General features: G+C 41.3%; 1 protein-coding gene across 1 annotated transcript in view; it reads left to right on the top strand.

Moving 5' to 3' along the window:
- fn1a (fibronectin 1a) overlaps positions 1-19,187 on the top strand; it is a 31,158-nt gene extending 11,971 nt beyond the window's left edge. The window contains exons 13-49 of the mRNA XM_020638439.3: positions 839-960; positions 1,126-1,294; positions 1,696-1,881; positions 1,990-2,118; positions 2,337-2,426; positions 2,554-2,748; positions 4,997-5,275; positions 5,560-5,823; positions 6,254-6,348; positions 6,747-6,915; positions 7,031-7,117; positions 7,454-7,645; positions 8,192-8,464; positions 9,078-9,192; positions 9,305-9,381; positions 9,478-9,567; positions 9,698-9,964; positions 10,063-10,179; positions 10,411-10,575; positions 10,680-10,835; positions 10,966-11,079; positions 11,201-11,470; positions 11,593-11,804; positions 12,274-12,361; positions 12,539-12,724; positions 12,816-12,905; positions 13,267-13,458; positions 13,571-13,660; positions 14,426-14,528; positions 14,654-14,873; positions 15,032-15,202; positions 15,286-15,424; positions 15,559-15,726; positions 16,661-16,786; positions 17,011-17,117; positions 17,337-17,456; positions 17,679-19,187. Of these exons, the coding sequence (XP_020494095.2) occupies positions 839-960; positions 1,126-1,294; positions 1,696-1,881; positions 1,990-2,118; positions 2,337-2,426; positions 2,554-2,748; positions 4,997-5,275; positions 5,560-5,823; positions 6,254-6,348; positions 6,747-6,915; positions 7,031-7,117; positions 7,454-7,645; positions 8,192-8,464; positions 9,078-9,192; positions 9,305-9,381; positions 9,478-9,567; positions 9,698-9,964; positions 10,063-10,179; positions 10,411-10,575; positions 10,680-10,835; positions 10,966-11,079; positions 11,201-11,470; positions 11,593-11,804; positions 12,274-12,361; positions 12,539-12,724; positions 12,816-12,905; positions 13,267-13,458; positions 13,571-13,660; positions 14,426-14,528; positions 14,654-14,873; positions 15,032-15,202; positions 15,286-15,424; positions 15,559-15,726; positions 16,661-16,786; positions 17,011-17,117; positions 17,337-17,456; positions 17,679-17,747 (5,702 nt within the window). The 3' untranslated portion in view covers positions 17,748-19,187. The remainder of the gene's footprint in view (positions 1-838; positions 961-1,125; positions 1,295-1,695; positions 1,882-1,989; positions 2,119-2,336; positions 2,427-2,553; positions 2,749-4,996; positions 5,276-5,559; positions 5,824-6,253; positions 6,349-6,746; positions 6,916-7,030; positions 7,118-7,453; positions 7,646-8,191; positions 8,465-9,077; positions 9,193-9,304; positions 9,382-9,477; positions 9,568-9,697; positions 9,965-10,062; positions 10,180-10,410; positions 10,576-10,679; positions 10,836-10,965; positions 11,080-11,200; positions 11,471-11,592; positions 11,805-12,273; positions 12,362-12,538; positions 12,725-12,815; positions 12,906-13,266; positions 13,459-13,570; positions 13,661-14,425; positions 14,529-14,653; positions 14,874-15,031; positions 15,203-15,285; positions 15,425-15,558; positions 15,727-16,660; positions 16,787-17,010; positions 17,118-17,336; positions 17,457-17,678) is intronic.
- Positions 19,188-19,821: the final 634 nt, after the last annotated feature.

Below are 19,821 nucleotides of genomic sequence, written 5' to 3'. Positions count from 1 at the left end.
TCTATCAGCACAGCTTATGTCAGAGGGTCTGCTCAACACATGACTTCTGTTTACATTAAACATGACTCCATACCCCCTTTTTTTATTTCACAAAACCGCTCGCGAGACTACACTTTTAACTTCTGCTCATAAGAGTTTTCCTCCTTTTTTTTATGTACTTATCTGCTTAATCTATTACTCCCCCCCCCCCCCCCCCCCCTTCTGAGAAATTGATACCCCTTACTGTGTAACACAACCTTCTGCAGTACAGAACACAAGTGTACCCAGTGTTTTGTCAAATGTCAGATGTGGTAATGGATGGACAATTAAAAGAAGGATTATGTTTGTTAAAGTTAGATTCATTAAACACCTTACTCATCTTTTCAGACAGTTGCCTCTGCATGCACCTTTTTTTTTTATCCAAGAGAACAGAAATCCTGAGGACATAGGGTTAAAGAGTGTGCAAAAAGCAGAGAAACAGTTTCTCCCCCTCAGCTGCTAGAGTCTGGGCTGGAATCTCACAGAGATGTGCTAGTTTTTCCTCACTTTTCCAGTGTTCTGTTCAGGGAGAATATGGTTGTACATCCACTGATATTTACTCAAATCCAGTTTGTAATAAGTGACAGGATGTTGAAATTTCTGATATTGCATGAGCCCTGTTATTGTGCCAAATTCTGTGTCTTTTCAAAAAAGATGTATGTTATATATTTAACATGATGAATACTGAAAGTGCCTCTTCAAAAATCTGTGACCATGCTGATTTGATCTCTTCAGAACTCCTTTTCTAGTCTGTTTTGTCTACATTTCTAAATCTCTAATCTCCCCCTCTGTCTGTGTTGGCCCCCCCCCCCCCCCTCAGGTGGTAACCGCCCAGTTCAGGTATTAATAACAGAATCTGGAAACCAACCCAACTCCCACCCTATCCAGTGGAACGCCCCACAGTCGGCTCACATTACACAGTACATCCTCAAGTGGAAAGTGGTGAGTTTTGTTGAACAGCTCTCCAACAGGGTGCTTCTTCTCGCTGGTCTCTTTCCTGAAACTGACGATGACACAGCCTTTATTTAACTTGTGTTTCACATGCCAGGTTTATTTAATTAGCCATGCATTTCTCTTTTCCTAACACTGTCCCATCACATTTTACAGAAAAACACTCAAAACCCGTGGAGGGAGGTGTTGATTCCTGGTCATCTAAACTCCTACACCATCTCAGGTCTGAAGCCGGGTATCACCTACGAGGGTCAGCTGATTAGCGTGCTGCGGTTTGGACGCAGAGAGATCACACGCTTTGACTTTACCACCACATACGGATCATGTGAGTTGTGAGAGTTGACGGATCAAAGGGCTGGCTGAGTTTGCTGCATCACTTACTTACCGTTTTGACATTGACCAGGTTATTTTGCTTCCTTTTTCTGTGAAAGATTGTCTCAGCCGCTTGGTGTTTTTTTGCAAATCCTAGCTTAACATTTGTCTAAACCTATCCCACTCTCTCTGGTGGCCAGATATAAATTATGGATGATGGCGTTAAAGACAGAGATCATAAAATGACACTTGACGCATCCATAAAAAAATGACTCTGTTTCTCCCGTTTAGTTCTGAAAATTCAAACCTGAGACTCCTCTCTGAGCTCTTTTTTTTGATCGTCCGAGCCAGTTTTAATTTCAGATGCCACAAGTAGCTAACTCTCTTCTTTTCAAATCTCTCTTTCTCCTGCAGTGGCTACATCACAAGGCGAGACCACCCAGCTTCCTCCTGTGGTTGACATCTCAGAGTCGGTGACGGAAATTACCTCCAGCAGCTTCGTCATCTCCTGGGTCTCTGCCTCCGACACAGTTTCTGGTTTCAGAGTAGAGTATGAGCTCAGTGAGCAGGGACATGCCACTGGACAGCCCATGGTGCTAGGTAAACACAGATATACATACACCAGAAATGGATATTTAACTGCTTTAAAATAATAGCATGTGAAGACTTTATTACTTCAATATGTTTTTTTTTTTTTTTTATCATCAGACCTGCCCCGTACAACTACCTCAGTGAACATAAATGAACTTCTACCTGGGAGGAAATACACTGTCAATGTCTATGAGGTTACAGATGACGGAGAAGACAACCTCATTCTTACTACTTCACAAACAACTGGTACTTCCAAACACACACACTGTCTTTTATTAAATGTATTCCCAGTTTGTCTTCGATGCAATTCTGTCTCATTTCACCTACAACATTTCTGCTGCTAGATTGAAATATTCGTTGCCATCCCAGACCTGTCAGCAGCTTCATGACCATGTGCCAGGAACTTCAGCTCAAATGATTAAGTATTGGTTGTAATTGTCCTTCATTTCATTTTTCCTGCACAGCTCCTGATGCTCCTGTTGAGCATGAAGTGGAGGAAGTGGGAGAAACCTCCATTGTGATAAGCTGGGATAAACCACTTGCTCCCATCACAGGTATGCTCTGGCAGTCTTGTGTACAGCCAAAATCTTTGAACTATATCTGCAGGGAGTTTCTATTTCGACCAAATAATCTGCGACTTTTACCTTCACACAATGAACTGGTCTTTTTTCCTACGTACAGGTTATCGCGTCGTCTACACTCCATCAATCGAGGGCGAAAGCACGGAGCTGACTCTCCCTGACACGGCAACATCTGTGACTCTGAGTGACCTCCGACCGGGGAAGCTGTACAACATCAGTATCTATGCTGTGGAGGATAGCCTGGAGAGTGAGCCTGTCTTTGTACAGGTCAACACAGCTGGAGATCCACTGCCAGGTAAAAGACTGAGATGTGCATTCCTTCAGCAGTTTTCACATATGCACTCATCCTTCACACTTGACCCTCACATCATGAAGTTCACCTGTTTGACGTGATGTGGGTGGGGGGGGTTCTCTAAGGAGGCAGAAAAGGACGCTGCCTTGTTTATTTACAAGATATCCAGGGTGCCGTGTGAAGCAGTGTTCGGGGGCGATAGCGATTTTTGCAAATATAACAATGCTAAGTGTAATTGGATTTATCCAAAGTATCAATGGAAATATGGAAAATCAAATTCCTTCCTGGAGGGAAGGAAAGAATATAAAGCTGCTTTGTTACATGCACAAAACATGTGATTCAAACATCATCATCCCCTCCTGCAGGGATTTGTTTTCTGACTCTTATCTGCTGCATTCTCACATTGGCTCACCACAAATTCACTTTGGAAATTTGACGTGGGGCCTGGCAGGAAAAGTTTGATTAAAGTCAGGTGTACATTTCAGCCATTTACATGTTGAAGGGAAAGACCAAGAAAATAAGATAGTCACTGGCCTGCTTGCATTGGTTGCTTTTTAAAGTTCGCTCTAACTCTGATGTATGCTTAGCTCAAACCTTTGTCCCCGTGCTCCTGCAGCCTCTGGAGCATCACTGTAAATCTACAAAGGAGGCTTACGTTTGCTTAAGCAATTGCTTTGGTTCTGTGTAGTTCAAACATCTGACATCACAGAGATGAAATGTGTTTCATTGGAAGAATTGCTTGCATTTTAGTCATAGCAGACCAACAATCTGAATCCTTGGCGATTAAGATCCTGAACTTAAATCATTGGATCCTTTGTCTCACATGCTTGGCTTTACGCTCACATGAATTTCTCTTTTGACCCTCCAGAATCAACCTGCAAAGTATCATGAGGCTTATTTAATAATTTATGAATAAGTTTCCAATTCTGAATACTGGAATCGAGGAGTTTTCCGAAAAGTGAAGTCACTGAGTTCACAGCTGTTAAGGTCTTATTCTGCTCAGCTGGAGTTATGTAAAACATCCCAGTCTGCCAGGACGCACACGCTCTTGGGCCAGTCAGACAAAATGTGGGAAGGCTGATTGTTGGTACATCATAATGGAATAAAGATCCATGACCTAGTTGAGTCTGCTGCGGCAGATTTACACCGTGTAGAGTAGACCAAGTCTACACAATATAAGTGGTTGTAACTGGATCGGTTGTAGAGTCACAGCTAAGTGTTGACCTCATACCTTGACATATGATATTGCAGGTCCATCTTATTGATATTTTCTTGTGAGTTAAATTTGCCTGCAGTCTAATCATTACAGACATGTGCTTATATTTAACATCTGGAAACAGCTGTATCTGATTTGATGTGCCTTGTCAGGTCAGGAGGAGTGAATCTGAGTAAAATATGTTCGTTTTAAAGTTCTGAATGACATAAAGCTGTATGTACAGCCACAGAAAGCTTCATTTATTCATTTTGAACTCTTACTTCATTGCTTTTTCCCCTTTTCCTCACCCTCTCCATCTCATTAATTTACCTTTAAAAGCCAATTTATTTTCTTTGCTCTGCATCCAGGTTTCTTTAGTGATGTTTATGTGTTTATTTTGCTCCACAAACTGGCCTAGTTAAGAAACTTGTGTAATTTCTGGCATGGAAAATTCATTAACTCATGCCGAATGTAATCATGTCTCATTTAAACAAAGTGTCCTTTAACAATATACAACAAAAAAGCAGAAAAAATGATGGTTAATAAACACAGCTGTAGAGTCAACATGTTAGGAAGGTAATATTATGTGGAAGCAAAGGAGTTTCTTCTTTGTTGCCATTTTTAAGATACTGGGAGGTTTAACTTATGTTACATATTCAAGTTCTTACACTGACATATATCTGAGCCCTTAACAGGGCCCTTTCCATCGTTCTCCCTATGTGCACCAGTTCACTTTCTTTTTTCTGCAAGTGTTGTAGTTATTCAATGCATGGGGAGTCATTATTCACAGTTTGAATTTAGTCTAGTTTTTTAACTTAATGAATGATGGTTTCATGGTTAGGCTCATTATGCATTGCTTAATACACAAATGTTTGTTCTTCTCTGTTACATTAAATAAGGTATGGGTCCATTTTGTTACAACTTTACAACATAATTAGACTCCTGTGAATAGTTTTTATGCCATAAATTAAATAACAACTAATAATGTTGCTTCAAAAATAGAGATTAAAGAATGAGCAACTTAAATGTAGTGTTTCCCCCCCTGCCTGTCCACAGATGAGGTGGTTTCTCCTACAGACCTTCAGTTCTTCGAGGTGTCCGATAAGAAAATTGTTCTGACCTGGTCTGGACCAACCACTGAAGTCTCAGGATACCGGGTCACCGTCATCCCTGTTGATGAAAATGGTTCTCCCCAGAGGGAAATGACTCTTCCTGTCAGCCAAAACTCCTACATCGAAGTGACACACCTACAGCCTGGAACACTGTACCGCTTCAATATCTTCACCATTAACAATGGAGAGGAAAGTTTACCGCTTACCGGGGAGCAAACTACAAGTGAGTATGACTGATGCACTCCAGGACGCAATCGTGGACATTTCTACACACATAAAAACTGTTTTGCATGTTGATTTAGTTTTGAAAAAAAGCAGCTGTTCCAGAGTTTTGAACATCATCTGAAAACTGTTTGTGTACTTTGAAGAATTGTTTCTTGTAATGTACAATGTATGGTACTTAAACATTATGCTTTTATGTCCTTGAAACCTTTATTCGTCTAGCTTTTTCTTTCTTATAAATGACTGTTTTGCATCTAACAGAGATTATGACTTCTCTCTTTTCAGAGCCTGATGCTCCCACAGATATCCATTTCTCCAATGTGACTGAGGACAGTGCTGTGATCATGTGGTTTGCCCCCCGTGCCAAAGTCACCGGCTACCGTCTCTTCCTCACTGTTGAGGGCTCAAACCCCAAACAGCTGCGCCTGCCTGCCCGCCTTACTCAGTACACCATCCTCAACCTGAAGCCCAGTACAGACTACACTGCTACGCTGCATGCAGAGCAGGACAATACACTGAGTGAAGGAGAGACCGCAGTGTTCACCACAAGTGAGAGCCTGATGCATATTTAAAGAAATCAATTTGAAGCAGTGTGGGGTCTGTGCATGTGATCCGAGTGTTTCTTGTAGTGGAAGGGGGGGGACTATTTGTTTGCCAGAGCGGTGATACAAAAGTCGGTGGTTTTAAAGGGTCATGTTGTATTTTTCAAATTGACTACCTGCACAAAATATTGGCAGTTTTCCAGTTGGAATAAAACCATAAATATTATCAATGGTATCAGCCGTTAAAATGTTAAGGTTGCATGTAAGACGAATAAAGGACATTAGCATAAGTATCCCAGCAACTAGTTGAGCATGTGCTCTAATGATAATAGAGCGCTCTACATAAAGGCAAAAGCCCAAAAATGAAAAGATGGAATATTCATATATAGAACAAAATCTGATCCTAATCTTTTTTCTTTCTTTCTGTGTATTTGTAGGCCCGCCAATGGGCAACGCCCCTCATTTCAGCACTGATGTAACTGACACCTCCATTATTATCTCCTGGACTCCAGTTTCCCGCATTGGATATAAGGTATGCTCTCAAACATTTCTTTGATTTAATTCTATGTCTCATCATGCACATGATCATAGATTTGAGGCTGCGTTCCTTTCTTTGAATACAATTAAACATCTGGATTTGGTGATTGTCTCTCATTTTCTGATTTTCTTATTTTGCTTTAGAAAGAGTTCCTAATGTAGTGCAGGCTCCATTTGAATTAGATAACAGGGGAACTACCGACCTCAGAAAGAAGCCTGATTGATCAGAATATGTCACACCCCAGATGTAAATGTTCTGCTGGCCTCCGTGTTCTTGGGAAAGCCCTGACCTATGACCTTAACCTTCTGCACCCCATGTCCACATCTCTCTCTCTCTCTCTCTCTCTCTCTCTCTCTGCTGTCTCTCTGACTCTGTGTGCATTTATCTTTCAGTTGACAGTAAGGCCCAGCCAGGGAGGAGAGGCCCCCAGAGACGTGACTTCTGACTCAGGAAGTATTTATGTTTCTGGCCTGACTCCGGGAGTGGAGTACACATATAGCGTCCAACCAGTCATCAACGGCCATGAGTCGGGAACCCCAATCACACGTCGTGTAGTCACACGTGAGTACAAAACTGAAAAATATTTAGTCATCTCTCAATTTAGTTTTCTTTATGTATCCTTAACCATTATGTTGTCCTTCTCATTTTGAATTAATGTATCCCTCTTTCCTTCCAGCTTTGTCTCCTCCTACTGACCTCAACCTGGAGTCTAACCCAGGCACTGGAGATCTCACCGTCCAGTGGAATGGAGCAAGCACACCAGGTATATACACACCTGCATACCCTGATGTGGATGAAAAAGAAACGATTAAGTCAAACTGAACACAAAACAAGTATTCATATCAAGCATATATGAAGAGTACACCTCTATAATGTGCCCTTTGTTGGAGGCTTTTTTGTGTTTGACATTTTCTCCATGGTTTCAACCGTCTGTCAGTTCATTGATTTTGTCCCCTTCCCTCCTTCCTTAAACTGCTCTCTGCTGTTACGTTCTAAAATGTCTTTAAGAAGTAAAAAAGTAAAACTGCTTTTTTTGTGACTTATGCATCCTCTCACTTTTGCCCCATGTCTTTTTTTTTTTTAACATTCCTATCATTAGACATCACTGGCTACAGAGTGACATGCGCTCCCACCAATGGACAGCAAGGAAACAGTGTGGAAGAGTTTGTGGAGCCGGAGAAGAACTCCTGCACCCTGGAGAACCTCAGCCCAGGAGTGGAGTACAACATCAGCGTTTTTACTGTTAAGGACGATATGGAGAGCACTCCTATATCAACGATTGTTACACCAGGTGAGTGACGGGTCAAATTAGAATCATCCGAGATGATATGGCATTGACAATCAAAAGGGTTACATGTTTAATATGTGTAACAGATACTAATGCTGCCATGTTAACAGTGATGCTCTAACCTAGCATACCCTGCTAAGCTAGACCAAGACTGTTTTCCATCACTAATGCTATGTTGCCTTTGTATATATTAAGGTCCATCAATGGACACGCGTCATTGAATAACATTTTAAGTCTAACTAGATGTTAATATATACCATGAAAAGCAACCTTGCATTATCCCTTCCATCTGTGTGATATTTAAATATCTCACCTAACTGGAAGTCGACAACATGTGTTTCTTGCCCTGACATCTGCTCCTCTCTTTTTCTTTGCTGGTTCCTCTCTCTGGCCCTTGTGTCCACCTCCTTTCTTTTCCTCCTGCCTTTCGCCTCGTTTGTTTGGTGTTTTTGTTGTCTTCTCTGCTCTCTCTTTCTTTCTTCCTCCTCTCTCTCTCTCTCTCTCTCCTCTACACCCTTTCCCTCCGATTCTCTCCTTCACCTCCCCCAGACGTCCCACAGCTCACAGACCTCAGCTTCAAGGATGTAAGCGACACAACTATTAGCCTCCGCTGGTCCCCGCTCAACACCACAGCCATCACAGGTTACAAGATCACAGTGGTGGCGGCCGGCGAGAGCGTACCCATCTTTGAGGACATGGTTCTGCGAACAACTGGTGAATATAAAGTGTACGGTCTGGAACCTGGAATCGACTACGAGTTCAGTGTGACCACTGTGACGGAAAACGGAGAGAGCAAGCCAACCACCCTCATTCAGCAGACATGTAAGATCCATGTTTCCACTGAGCCGAAAAGATTACATTCATTACTTAAATCACCAACAGTGCCTGAATCTTTCTCTAAAAACGATCCTTTATGTAAACAGCATCATTACAGTGCCTGCGATGGGCGTTACAAATCACACTATGTGCTGAGAGATGATATAATCTAATAAGGTTCCTAATAACTTTAAGACATAGCTCTTTGAAGCAACCCTCTCTACGTTGCTGATGTAATTGCCCTGCATGCTGTTGTTAGTTTAATAATCCTGTCTGTGTGTGTGTGTGTGTGTGCGTGCAGAACATCTGGTTTTGGTTCAGTGGTTTTATCATACTGAGAATCATTTTGCCCCCCATCACAAACACTGCTTGTTCTCTCTCTTTAAAGATGTTGTTAAACTTAAGACACGTTATTCACACTGACGTGCACATCGAACACTGATTTCCCCCTTTTAAGGATAAATAATTCACACCATCAGCTTTTGGTGCCTTTATTATTTTCTTCATCTCTTTTGTAAATAGCTTTTCATATTTTTTCTCCTCACCATTTTAACAATTATTACGTGGAACATGACCTTCAAATTACTTTCTGAATTAAGCTTCTATCTTTTCCTTATAGCCGTACCAGCACCTACTGATTTGGGCTTTGGCCAGGTTGGGCCAGACAGTATTGAAGTCACCTGGGTCTCTCCCCAAGTCCCTAATGCCGCTGACATCAACAGCTACCTCATCAGGTACAACAATACACCGCAATGTTTTTAAAGCCTAGTATTTGTGGTTCGGATGCTCTGTGGGATAAACAACAAATACAAAAACAACTCCTGTGTTGTTTGTCTTCTTATTCAGGTATCATCCCATTGATGATGAAGATGACCTTACAGAAACCAGCACAGGAGGCAAAAGTAACAATGTGGTGCTAAGGAGTAAGTTACATCCCCAAAAAAAAAAAAAAGGATACCAACAACTACCAGACACACACACAAACAGCCTTTGTAATTAAATACATTTCTTGTCCACAGACCTTCTGCCTAACACAGAGTATCTGGTGAGCGTGGTGTGTGTTTATGAGCAGAGAGAGAGCTCACCCCTCGTTGGCACCCAGAAAACAGGTGAGTCTTAATTGCTGTAATTTAAAATTGAATGAAATGAATTATATAGGCCATGTTTTAAAATAATTCATCAAAAAAGACTTTGACCTGGAGCTTCATGTATCCTTTTCTGTCCCTCATCCTCCTTCAGCCATGGACTCACCAGTTGACATGCGTTTCTCTGAGATCTTCACCAACTCCTTTACCATCCACTGGCTCGCTCCCCAGAGCAAAATCACCGGTTACCGTATCCGTTACCAGATGGTCAGTGGTGGGAGGGCCAAGGACGAGAGGCTGCCCCCATCCAGGAACCACTTCACCCTGACAGGACTGACAGCAGACACAGAGTACCTAGTAAACATCTATGCAGTGAACCGGGCACAGGAGAGCCTGCCACTCAGTGGAACACAGAAGACAAGTATGAAATCCCAATTTAATATTGGATTTTATCCAGATACTCTCCATGTTATCATCATTATCATCATGTTGTTTATTTATTTTTCCCTTTCTCTCTAGTCTCTGATGCTCCCACAGACCTGGAAGTGCTAGACTCCTCCCCCACCAGCATCACTGTCCGCTGGGATGCCCCACCTGTCACAGTGCGCTACTACAGAATCACACATGGAGAGATCGGTGAGCTTGTTTCCTGAAAGTACAGATAAAAAAAAAAAAAAAGTATGTTTGGTTTCAGGTCTTTAAGTTCTAGTTTGTATTTTGTAATCTTTTAGTTTTTTACTTATTGTGTAATTGATGTAATTGGTAATGGAATAAAGATAACTGAAATGTTTTAAGAGACTACTCCAGGTCTCTTTTATTTTGGTATCAGTGTCTCTAACATTTGTAACATTGTCTGTTTTTATCCAGGAGGTCACAGTAATCCTAAGGAGTTCACAGTGCCTGGCTCTCAGTCCACTGCTACCATCACTAACCTGAAGCCCGGCACTGATTACAATGTCACTGTCTACGCTGTGACTGGTAGAGGAGACAGCCCTGCATCAAGCACTCCAATCTATGTCATTCACAGGACAGGTACACATAGTCACACACACTCCCCAGGAGGCTTAAGTCACTCAGTCGCCCTTATAAAGTCATTGTTCTTTCTCCTATTCACCTCTCTGTCCCTCCTTTTCCAGGAGTCGACTCTCCGTCTGAAATGGAAGTGATGGAAGTGAAAGACAACAGTGTCACAGTGAGATGGAGCCCTGCCCAGGGACCAATCAAAGGATACAGGGTGACTGGGGTCCCAAGAAATGGACAGGGACCTTCCTTCACTGAAGTGGTGGCTCCAGGTATTGCATCAATCTAAACTTCCTCATAGGTTTTGTTGATAATGCTTGGTTAGATGTAAATGTCTTGTTTATTGCTAAGCAGTTTCTTTCTTTATCCCAGTGTTCATATCCTGTTCCTTCTCTATTCCAGATCAGACAGAAATTACTTTCTCAGGACTGATGCCAACAGTCGAGTATGTTTTGAGTGTGTATGCTCTTGGACAAGATGGAGAGAGCTCTCCAATGGTTGTGAATGCTTTAACAAGTAAGGGTTTTTACTTTCTGGAGATATACTTTTGTGAACAAGGTTTCTTACTCTCAGAAAAAAAATAAAACATACTCATCCAACTCCACTACCTTGCAACCCTTCTCATCACTTGTTTTAGATGTAGACCATCCTAAGGACCTGACCTTCTCAGACATCGACTCCACCTCACTGAGAATCAGCTGGGACAGTCCTGAGGGAATCGTCACTTCTTACAGGGTCTTCTATTCAAGTCCAGAGGAGGGTGAGAGAGAGCTGCGCCCTGCTCCCCGAGGAGATGCTGAGTCCACTGTCATCTATGGTCTACAACCCGGCACTGAATACACTGTGAAGGTTATCGCTCTGCATGATGACACAGCCAGCACACCACTTGTTGCTACACAAGCTACAGGTAAAGAAGACAGATTCTTTATAGTAACCGCTATGGCGCAGACATGAAAGTGAAAGACAAAGTTTCGAAAACCAAATTGTATCCCTCTAACCCTCTTCTTTAAATTATGTTCCTCCCCCCAGCCATCTCACCCCCAACCAACCTCAAGTTCTCTCAGGTCGGCCCCACATTTTTCACTATGAGCTGGTCGGTGCCAGGCCAGGAAAACCGTCTAACAGGGCTAACTGGCCTCACAGGCTACCGTGTGGTGGTGAACCCAAAGGACAAAAGCGGCCCTACCAAGGAGATTAACTTGGCCCCGGACACCACACAGGCACACATCTCAGGACTTATGGTGAGTAGGGGTCTGTAAGAGTGGCAGAAAGTCCCTAGTTGTCCAGCCTCACTTCTACATTTGAAACAGTTTTCACCAAGTTTAAAGGTTGATTTTTCACCAGACTGGTATCTCTTCATTTTCTGAAGGAAACATATGGATACTGTTTTGGTAAATTGTGGATGTCACTGAGTTAATTTTGAGCACTAGATAGATAAATGGAAAAATAAGGAAATTGGAAAATAGTGCGCTAACAAAGACAAACACATGGAGACGCACACCCACTCTGTGATTATAACTCACAGATAAAATGTAATAGACAGGCGGACTCATGCCTGTGGGCAGTGTGGGTCCACAAGCATAAACATGCAAGAACAGTTGTGATTTCTGCAGCTGCCAGTATAATTAAACTCAGTCCCATGGAGACTGAGCAACACTGAGAGAGACTCAAGTCTTTGTTTGTGTTTTTTGTCTCTCTTGCCTCCCAAAGGTTGCAACTAACTATGAAGTCCATGTTTATGCCTTGAAGAACTCGCTAACCAGCAGGCCAGTCCAAGGAGAGGTCACCACCCTGGAGAGTGAGTCTCTAAAACAATCAGATTGCTTAGTTTTGATGCGTGAAACACAAAGACAGTTACGTTCTTTTTTAAAGGCAGTTCTTGTGTTTGCAAAGAAAGTCACTCTTTGAAATATAAACACCTTGGTTTTTGTTTCTTCTCTTCCTTTTGGTTCTATCTTTCAAAATCTACCTGAAGATATCAGCCCCCCTCGTCGTGTTCGTATCTCAGACGTCAATGACTCTTCCATCACCTTTACCTGGCGCTCCAAGACAGAAACCATCTCTGGCTTCCTGGTTGAGGCCACGCCCACTTCTTCCTCATCAGACTACATACCCATTCAGAAGACCATCGGCCCTGACTCACGTTCATATGCTATCACAGGTACAAAGACATGAGAATGTGCAACAATCACAACATCAGATGCTTATTTTGACAACAGTCCATAATTAATATGTGACTCTCTTCATTTAAGGTTTGGAGCCAGGCACAAATTACAAGATCACCATCTATACACTGAAAGGCAATGGACGCAGCGCACCTTTCACACTCACTGCCACCACAGGTAACCATTCATCTGTGCTCTGCTGTGTCAGTCTAGAGATATACATAACAAGAGTCGGACATCATGAGAGCTCTTGCTTTGGCAAGATTCTAAGATATGTTAAATGTGTAGTTATATAAATAAATCTATATTAAAAGGAATATATTGAAGTAAACATGCATTTTTATCCCCTCTGTTGTCACCCTTACATCAACAAACCAGTGTTTGAGTATGTTGGAGATGTTATACAATGCTTTGATATTAGCTGTAGTTAGCATGATTATTTATAAACACAGTTTTTTTTCTTTCCAATAATGCAGCTTAAAATATTGTACTTTTATGTGACTTTTGATTACCTTATGAATTGTCTCATCTCTTCCAGCCAAACCAGTGGTCATCCCTCCCACCGATATCCGCTTCACCTCCCTGAACCCGAATAGCATTTCATTCACCTGGGAGCCTTCACGCAGCCCGGGAGTTACAGGGTATTACGTCACCTATGAAGAAGCTGGAGGTCTGCCTCGTGAACTGACACCTAGACCCCATGCAGGCCAGAGCTACGCCATTATTAATGGTGAGTTCAGTCAGTGGTTGAGATAAGCTGTGCACTGAAACATATATATATGTTTTATAAATGTATGAAACAGTACATGTTAATCATGAAAATGTGGTGTGTGCTGTTACAGGTTTGAAACCGGGAACAGAGTACGTCATTAAGATCGTGACTCTGCAGAATACCTTGAGAAGCACGCCTCTTGTGGGCAAAGCCAGAACACGTAAGTACACATATTATCAACATTTGCAGATGAATGACTTGTTAAAACTTCAGATTTTTTTTACTTTGACTACATTTTTGTTAAATCATTAACGTAGAATTCCAACATTGTCAGAAGACACTTTGGAGAAACCGGGCACACAAGTAAAATGTTCTGCATAATGTTTGGGACTGCTCTCTGCTGCCCTCTTCTGGCTGCTGTAACTCATAACAAAGAAGAGTCATCTCTTCATCTACATTTCCTCCATACTAAACACTGATGTTAAAATGTGTGAAGGCCCTCATGGAGTTGGGTAACCATCATGGGCAGCAGTTAAACTACTGGAATCTAAAACCACAAATGACATGTTTCTTAATGGCACAACCCTAGCCAGTTAACATGAGCCATTTGACTATTTAGAACAAATCAACTTTTTTGATCAGACCCATTTTAACAGACTCCATTAAAATTAATTCAACCAGTTTGGCTACAAACCTAACAACACATTAATCTGTTTTGGAAGCCACAATTTGTATGGATTTACATGATGCACTTTTCTCCTAAGAAAACATTTTCTCAGTTACCACTAATTTACTTTTTTCCTTTGTGGGAAAAAAATAGATAACTGCAATGGGATGGGCATGTTGAAAGATTTCCTGTTTTTTGAGGGGCACAGTGGAAACTCAGCCATCCTGTATTTATCTACTTACATTTCCACTCTTGGATGTGTGCATTTGCTTTGCCTTGCTTGCGTCTGACAGCGAGCATACATGTGTGTTTTTTCAGAGCTAACTACAGATCTATTGGTGCCAAAGCTGCCAGAGCTTCCAGTCCCTCACAGACCAAGCACTGATATCTTGGATGTTCCTGACTCCTACAATGACCAAATGTAAGAATCTGCATCAAACTAGAATTATTTAAAAAAAACTCATCCGCCTTTTTTTTTTCTATGGATTTTCCATTTGTATAAATCATTCTTCTTTTTCCTCCATCCCTTTCTCTTTCTGCGACCAGTTTCGACTCTAACCAAGTTCACTTGGCTGGTACTAGTGGCCAGAACCAACCAGGCCAACAGGGCCAGCACATCTATACAGAGTACCAGAGCCTGGGCCCCAATAACGGACTGAACGGCCCCTATAGTGGACCCAAAGAGGGCCGGAGACCAACTCTCAGAGAACCCCTCATCTATATTCCTGTAGCAGGCCCTGATGGAAACAGAGTACCATTGGTCAAGGTGTGTGTCCTTTGGATTGGATTGTTATGAGTTTAATACTTAATGTAAACATACGCTCAACAGCATCTGATAAATAAGTTGTTAATTCTTTAACACTTAAAAGTATACAGTGTTTAATTTATGAGGGTTTTCTCTCTGCTGTATGTTTAAATCTGTAGGTGAGCGAGGGTCCTCTACCAGGTCTTGCATTTGGTTTCCCTGACAACGAAACAGACATGCCCCAAGAAGCACAGACTGTCACCACCATCTCATGGCAACCCATTCCTCAGACCTCAGAGTATGAGGTGTCCTGCAATCCCATCACACACCTGGAGGAGAGGGGCTTCCAGGTACACACACACACAGCTACACACACATTGTGAGTACTCTTAAGTGGGAGGAACGCTCACTAACTTTCCCTTTCTCCGTATAGATGCGTCTTCCTGGCACTTCTAACAGGGCAACGCTCATTGGATTGACATCTGGAGCTTCCTATAATGTTGTAGTAGAGGCCATGAGGGGCACGGCTAAAGAGAAGGTTTTGGAAGAAGTCGTGACAGTCGGCAATGCCGGTACAGTAGCACCCACTAACTTAACTTTGACATGCGTTGAATTGTATCATATATGACACATGTTCTCATGTTAGCACAGGGTTAACGACAACCATTAGCTCTATTTTAAACATTTTTTTTCTCCGCTCCCTTAGTTCCAGGTGACCTCCCCATTACGCCCAGCCAGGATGTGTGTTTCGACACATTCACACAAACCTACCACGAGGTGGGCTCCGAGTGGGAGCGCATGTCTGAGACAGGCTTCAAGCTGTGGTGCCGCTGCCTGGGGCTGGGCAGTGGCCATTTTAGGTGTGATTCATCCAGTGAGTGGCTTATTAACACCATCCCAGCATGCTTTGCATTCACCATGGAATTAGAAATCGAATGATTCTATGTGATTAATTTAAGAGGAATTTATAAGAGGAGATTGTACCAGAAGCACGTTCAATTTCAAGACTTATTACAGTTATGAAGACCACAAAAATGAAAAGATTGTTCATTATAATCGTTATAAATTCCTTTTGCTGCATTTTAAAGCCATAGAATTATACAGTGTGTGTTCTATGTGCAGCAAATCACTGTAAAGACATTACTGGCATGGGCAGCCTCGGGAATGATAACTGGATAATGTACAGTAAAAGAAAAAAGTCTACCCAAAGTTATCTGTGCTTTGATTTTAATGTAATATTTATGATTTTACTTTCATAACTGAATTGAGTGTTCTGCCCATGTTAGTCTCTTAGCGCTGCCTCTCTTGCATTACAGCAAACAGGGCACAGCTAAGCTAAGCTAACTAGCCTGCACCAGTCTCAGTTATTTATTTGTATTGTCCATAAAGGTAACAAGGCAATACCAAAAACTGAGCTCTGTGCCAATTTGCTTCAGGTTCAAAGAAACCCTTCTCTGTCCTAATCTTTGTATTGTCCCCATCAGGACATTGTTTCAATTATTTCACATTCACCCGGCCATGACTTATCCCAAGGATGAAATCACATGATGTTACTGAATAATATATTTTGTAAAGGAAGATGAAGGCCTGTTTTTGCTCCTCTCTACCTTCACTAATGATTAACTGTGAAATATCTCTCTATCTCTCCTCCATACTCTTATTCTCCTCACTCTTTGTTCTCCCCTTGTTTGTCATTTCAATCCAACCTTCCTCTTCCTCCTTGCCATCATTGTGCATTTCTTCATTCCTTTCCCTCTGCCTGTCTTTGCATTCTCTTTTGCCCTCCATACTTCTTCTCCCTCCTCCAGAATGGTGTCATGACAGCGGTAATAACTACCGTATCGGTGAGAAGTGGGATCGCCAAGCCGAGAATGGTCACATGATGAGCTGCACCTGTCTGGGCAATGGCAAGGGAGAATTCAAATGTGAACCCCGTAAGTACTGAATGGTACACCCACATGCACAACAAGACCTGTACGCGGACGTCCAGCTTACTGCAATTAGACACTGGTTGACTTTGTTTTATTTGGATTAGTCTATAGTGTGTCACAAAATAAATCATTGCATTGCCCATAAATACTGTATCTGTTCTGTTATGAATTGAGAATACATGAAATATAATGTGAAAACTGTGTTATGTAACCCCCCCCCCCTTCAGATGAGTCAACATGTTATGATGATGGGAAAATGTACCAGGTGGGGAACCAGTGGCAGAAGGAATACCTGGGTGCCATATGTACATGTACCTGCTATGGAGGACAACAGGTGTGTAACACTTTTTGTGTGTGTGCAATACATACAAACCCATGCTTTTTTTTTTTTTTAATTTATTGACAATGCTGGTACAAGGGTACAAGTATTACTCATTATTGGAGTGCCCTCTTCTCTATGTGTGTTTGCCTTAACTCAGATCAGAACAGAAACCTTGTGTTCAGACTGTTTTTGTTGGTATGTGTCCTTTAATGTATTTCTCCTCCTCTTCAGGGCTGGCGTTGTGAGAACTGCAGAAGGCCTGGAGTGCACACAGATTTGGACGCTGACCTCCTTCATCCAGTCAGTCCTGATGTCTTTGACCGGTACAGAGAAAACGCTCTGCGCAAACTGGTCAGTATCTCACAAGACTGTTTACTACTAATCTCTTGCTCCAAAACAAACATTATTATTATTCCTAAACTGGCAATCTTGCATATTTTCCTTATAATTCCAAAACACTTATCTTATATAATGAAATACCATTGCAAAGTCATCACGGTATTGTTTTTTTTATGGCTACTACAACCCTGACAATTCTCCACAGACTAATCTCTTCCCCTCTCCTCTCTACAGAACATTCAGTGTCCGATTGAATGTTTGAGGCCAGAGCTGCTTGCAGATGCCCAGAGCCCCTCAGAGTAGAGAAGAGGCAGTGTGTGTGAAGAAAGACAAAAGTAAAGTTCTTAACAGCATTGCTACCACTTCAAGAAGGAAACCTCCTCCTGTTTTCATTAAAATGAAGACATCTCCATCAGACGTGTGCCTTGAAGGTTTTACCCTCATCCAAATCTAGGGCCTTAAGACCAGTGTGTGAGATCAATGGGCATCTATAAGCTTATGGCCACAGTATTTCTCCAACATTCTTTGAAGGGTAATGCGAGCAGAAAAGGTATGAGTGGATTGCAATGTGCAACCTCACCACTAGATGGTGACGAAATCTTCACACTGGTCTTTTTTTAAAACTTTCATACACCAGCCTCTGTGCCTTATCCAATATCTGTCATGCTTTCTATTTAGCTGTGATCCATTATTCTTCAGTAGACACAGGGATTTCTTCATCCAATCCATTCAGAACACAAATCCTGCTGCTTTATCACCTGCCAGTATTGTTGTCTATTGTTACTGTTGCAATGTGACTTTTTCATAATTTAAACATTCCATGACAATTCTCTTCATTTTACAGACAAAACACACCACTCAAAGTATTTCTGCTCCCTGATAATAACTGTAGCAATATTTGTTACATTTGCCATGATTATGTCTTTCACTGTGACTTGTATATGTAGTGAGAAAGCTTTTAGGTAATGCATGAATGCATTTTCTGGCTCCTTTTACATTTCCAAATCAGGACAGTGTTGGTTTATTGCAAATTAATTCTTAAGCCATACATTATTTTCATTGTTTCCAGGTTATATTGACATTGTCTCAGTTTGACTTACTCAGCTTAACTGTTAGAATAAAATAAAGTGGTCAAGCCTGTTTTAATTAAATTTAATGAGCATTCTTTGTAATGCAGCAATACAGTTGTAGAAGCTGTAAAGTATTATTATTGTCCTGCCTGTTTCTCCATAGCAAACGTCCTGCTATATTTATAAAAACAGATCAGTGGCTCACCAAGATTTATCTTTAATCCGAAGAAAATTCAAACCAACAAACTTTTCCTAAACAAATATGAGCACTGTTGGCTAAAAGTAAGAATTGAAACAAAAGGGACCTTGCTAGCATTATAGCACAGGCACCTGAAGTCATCATGTAGATATGATTATCTGATTATCTGAACTTTTTAAAAAAAGTTTTAGTTCCTGTTTAAGAAGAAGCTGACTGACCAAAAGACATGTTATTTCAAAATGTATCAGAAAAGTCACAATTTTTTCCAAGTGAAATGCATTTTAAAGCGTAAATGTTTGTAGTTTTTTTTTTTCATTTCCTTTATTTATCCCTTTTTATTCAGGCATTTGTTCAATGCTTTTTGGGGTGTACACTTTATTTTTTGATTCACTTGTTTTTTATATTGTTGGTGCCAAAATCGGAACTACTGTGGACTGAATCTTTATAATAAACTAAAAAAAAAAAAAAAAACAAGCCAACTGTTGTCTGTTTTTATGAAAGAAGTTGTTTAATGGAGGGAAACAAATAATTCAACCCTGATCAGAGGACATTTTGTTTACTGCTTATTCATTGAATGTATTCTCACCTTCAGCATTTCACCCTGCTGAAACTCCCTCACCACCACACATAAAACTAAATTCTACAGCTTAAATAATCAGGCCAGCAAAAAAAAAGCTTCTGGTTTCATCCCAACCTCCACTCTCTGAACTGTGCAACCACCTGGTGATCTGGAAAGCACACCCTGATCAGATGACCACTCTCTGACCCCCTCCACTACTGATTCCATTTACAGCCATCAAGCTGACGGTACAAAGTCCCACTGACCCCGAAAAGAATTTACAAGAAATCCCTTATTCCCTCTGCAATAAACTACATGAATAATCTGAAATAGACACTTCACCACACCAGGTTTTTTAATCAGCTGCTATTTTTACAGTCCCGTTTTAAGTGCTTTATCATATGTTTTAATTTTATTTTAAAACGAGAATCGTGTGTATTTGGCCTACAATTTTAACCGGAAATTGATTTATTACATAAATAAGGCTTTTCGGCATATAATGTAAATATTACAATCTCTCATTAAGTGAAAGGCATGTGCTTTTATTCT

This window comes from Labrus bergylta, chromosome 13 (genome assembly GCF_963930695.1).
Source record: "Labrus bergylta chromosome 13, fLabBer1.1, whole genome shotgun sequence".
In the NCBI taxonomy this organism is placed as follows: Eukaryota; Metazoa; Chordata; class Actinopteri; order Labriformes; family Labridae; genus Labrus; species Labrus bergylta.
Note: the sequence above shows the minus strand (reverse complement) of the source record. Positions and strands in the feature narration are given on the sequence as shown.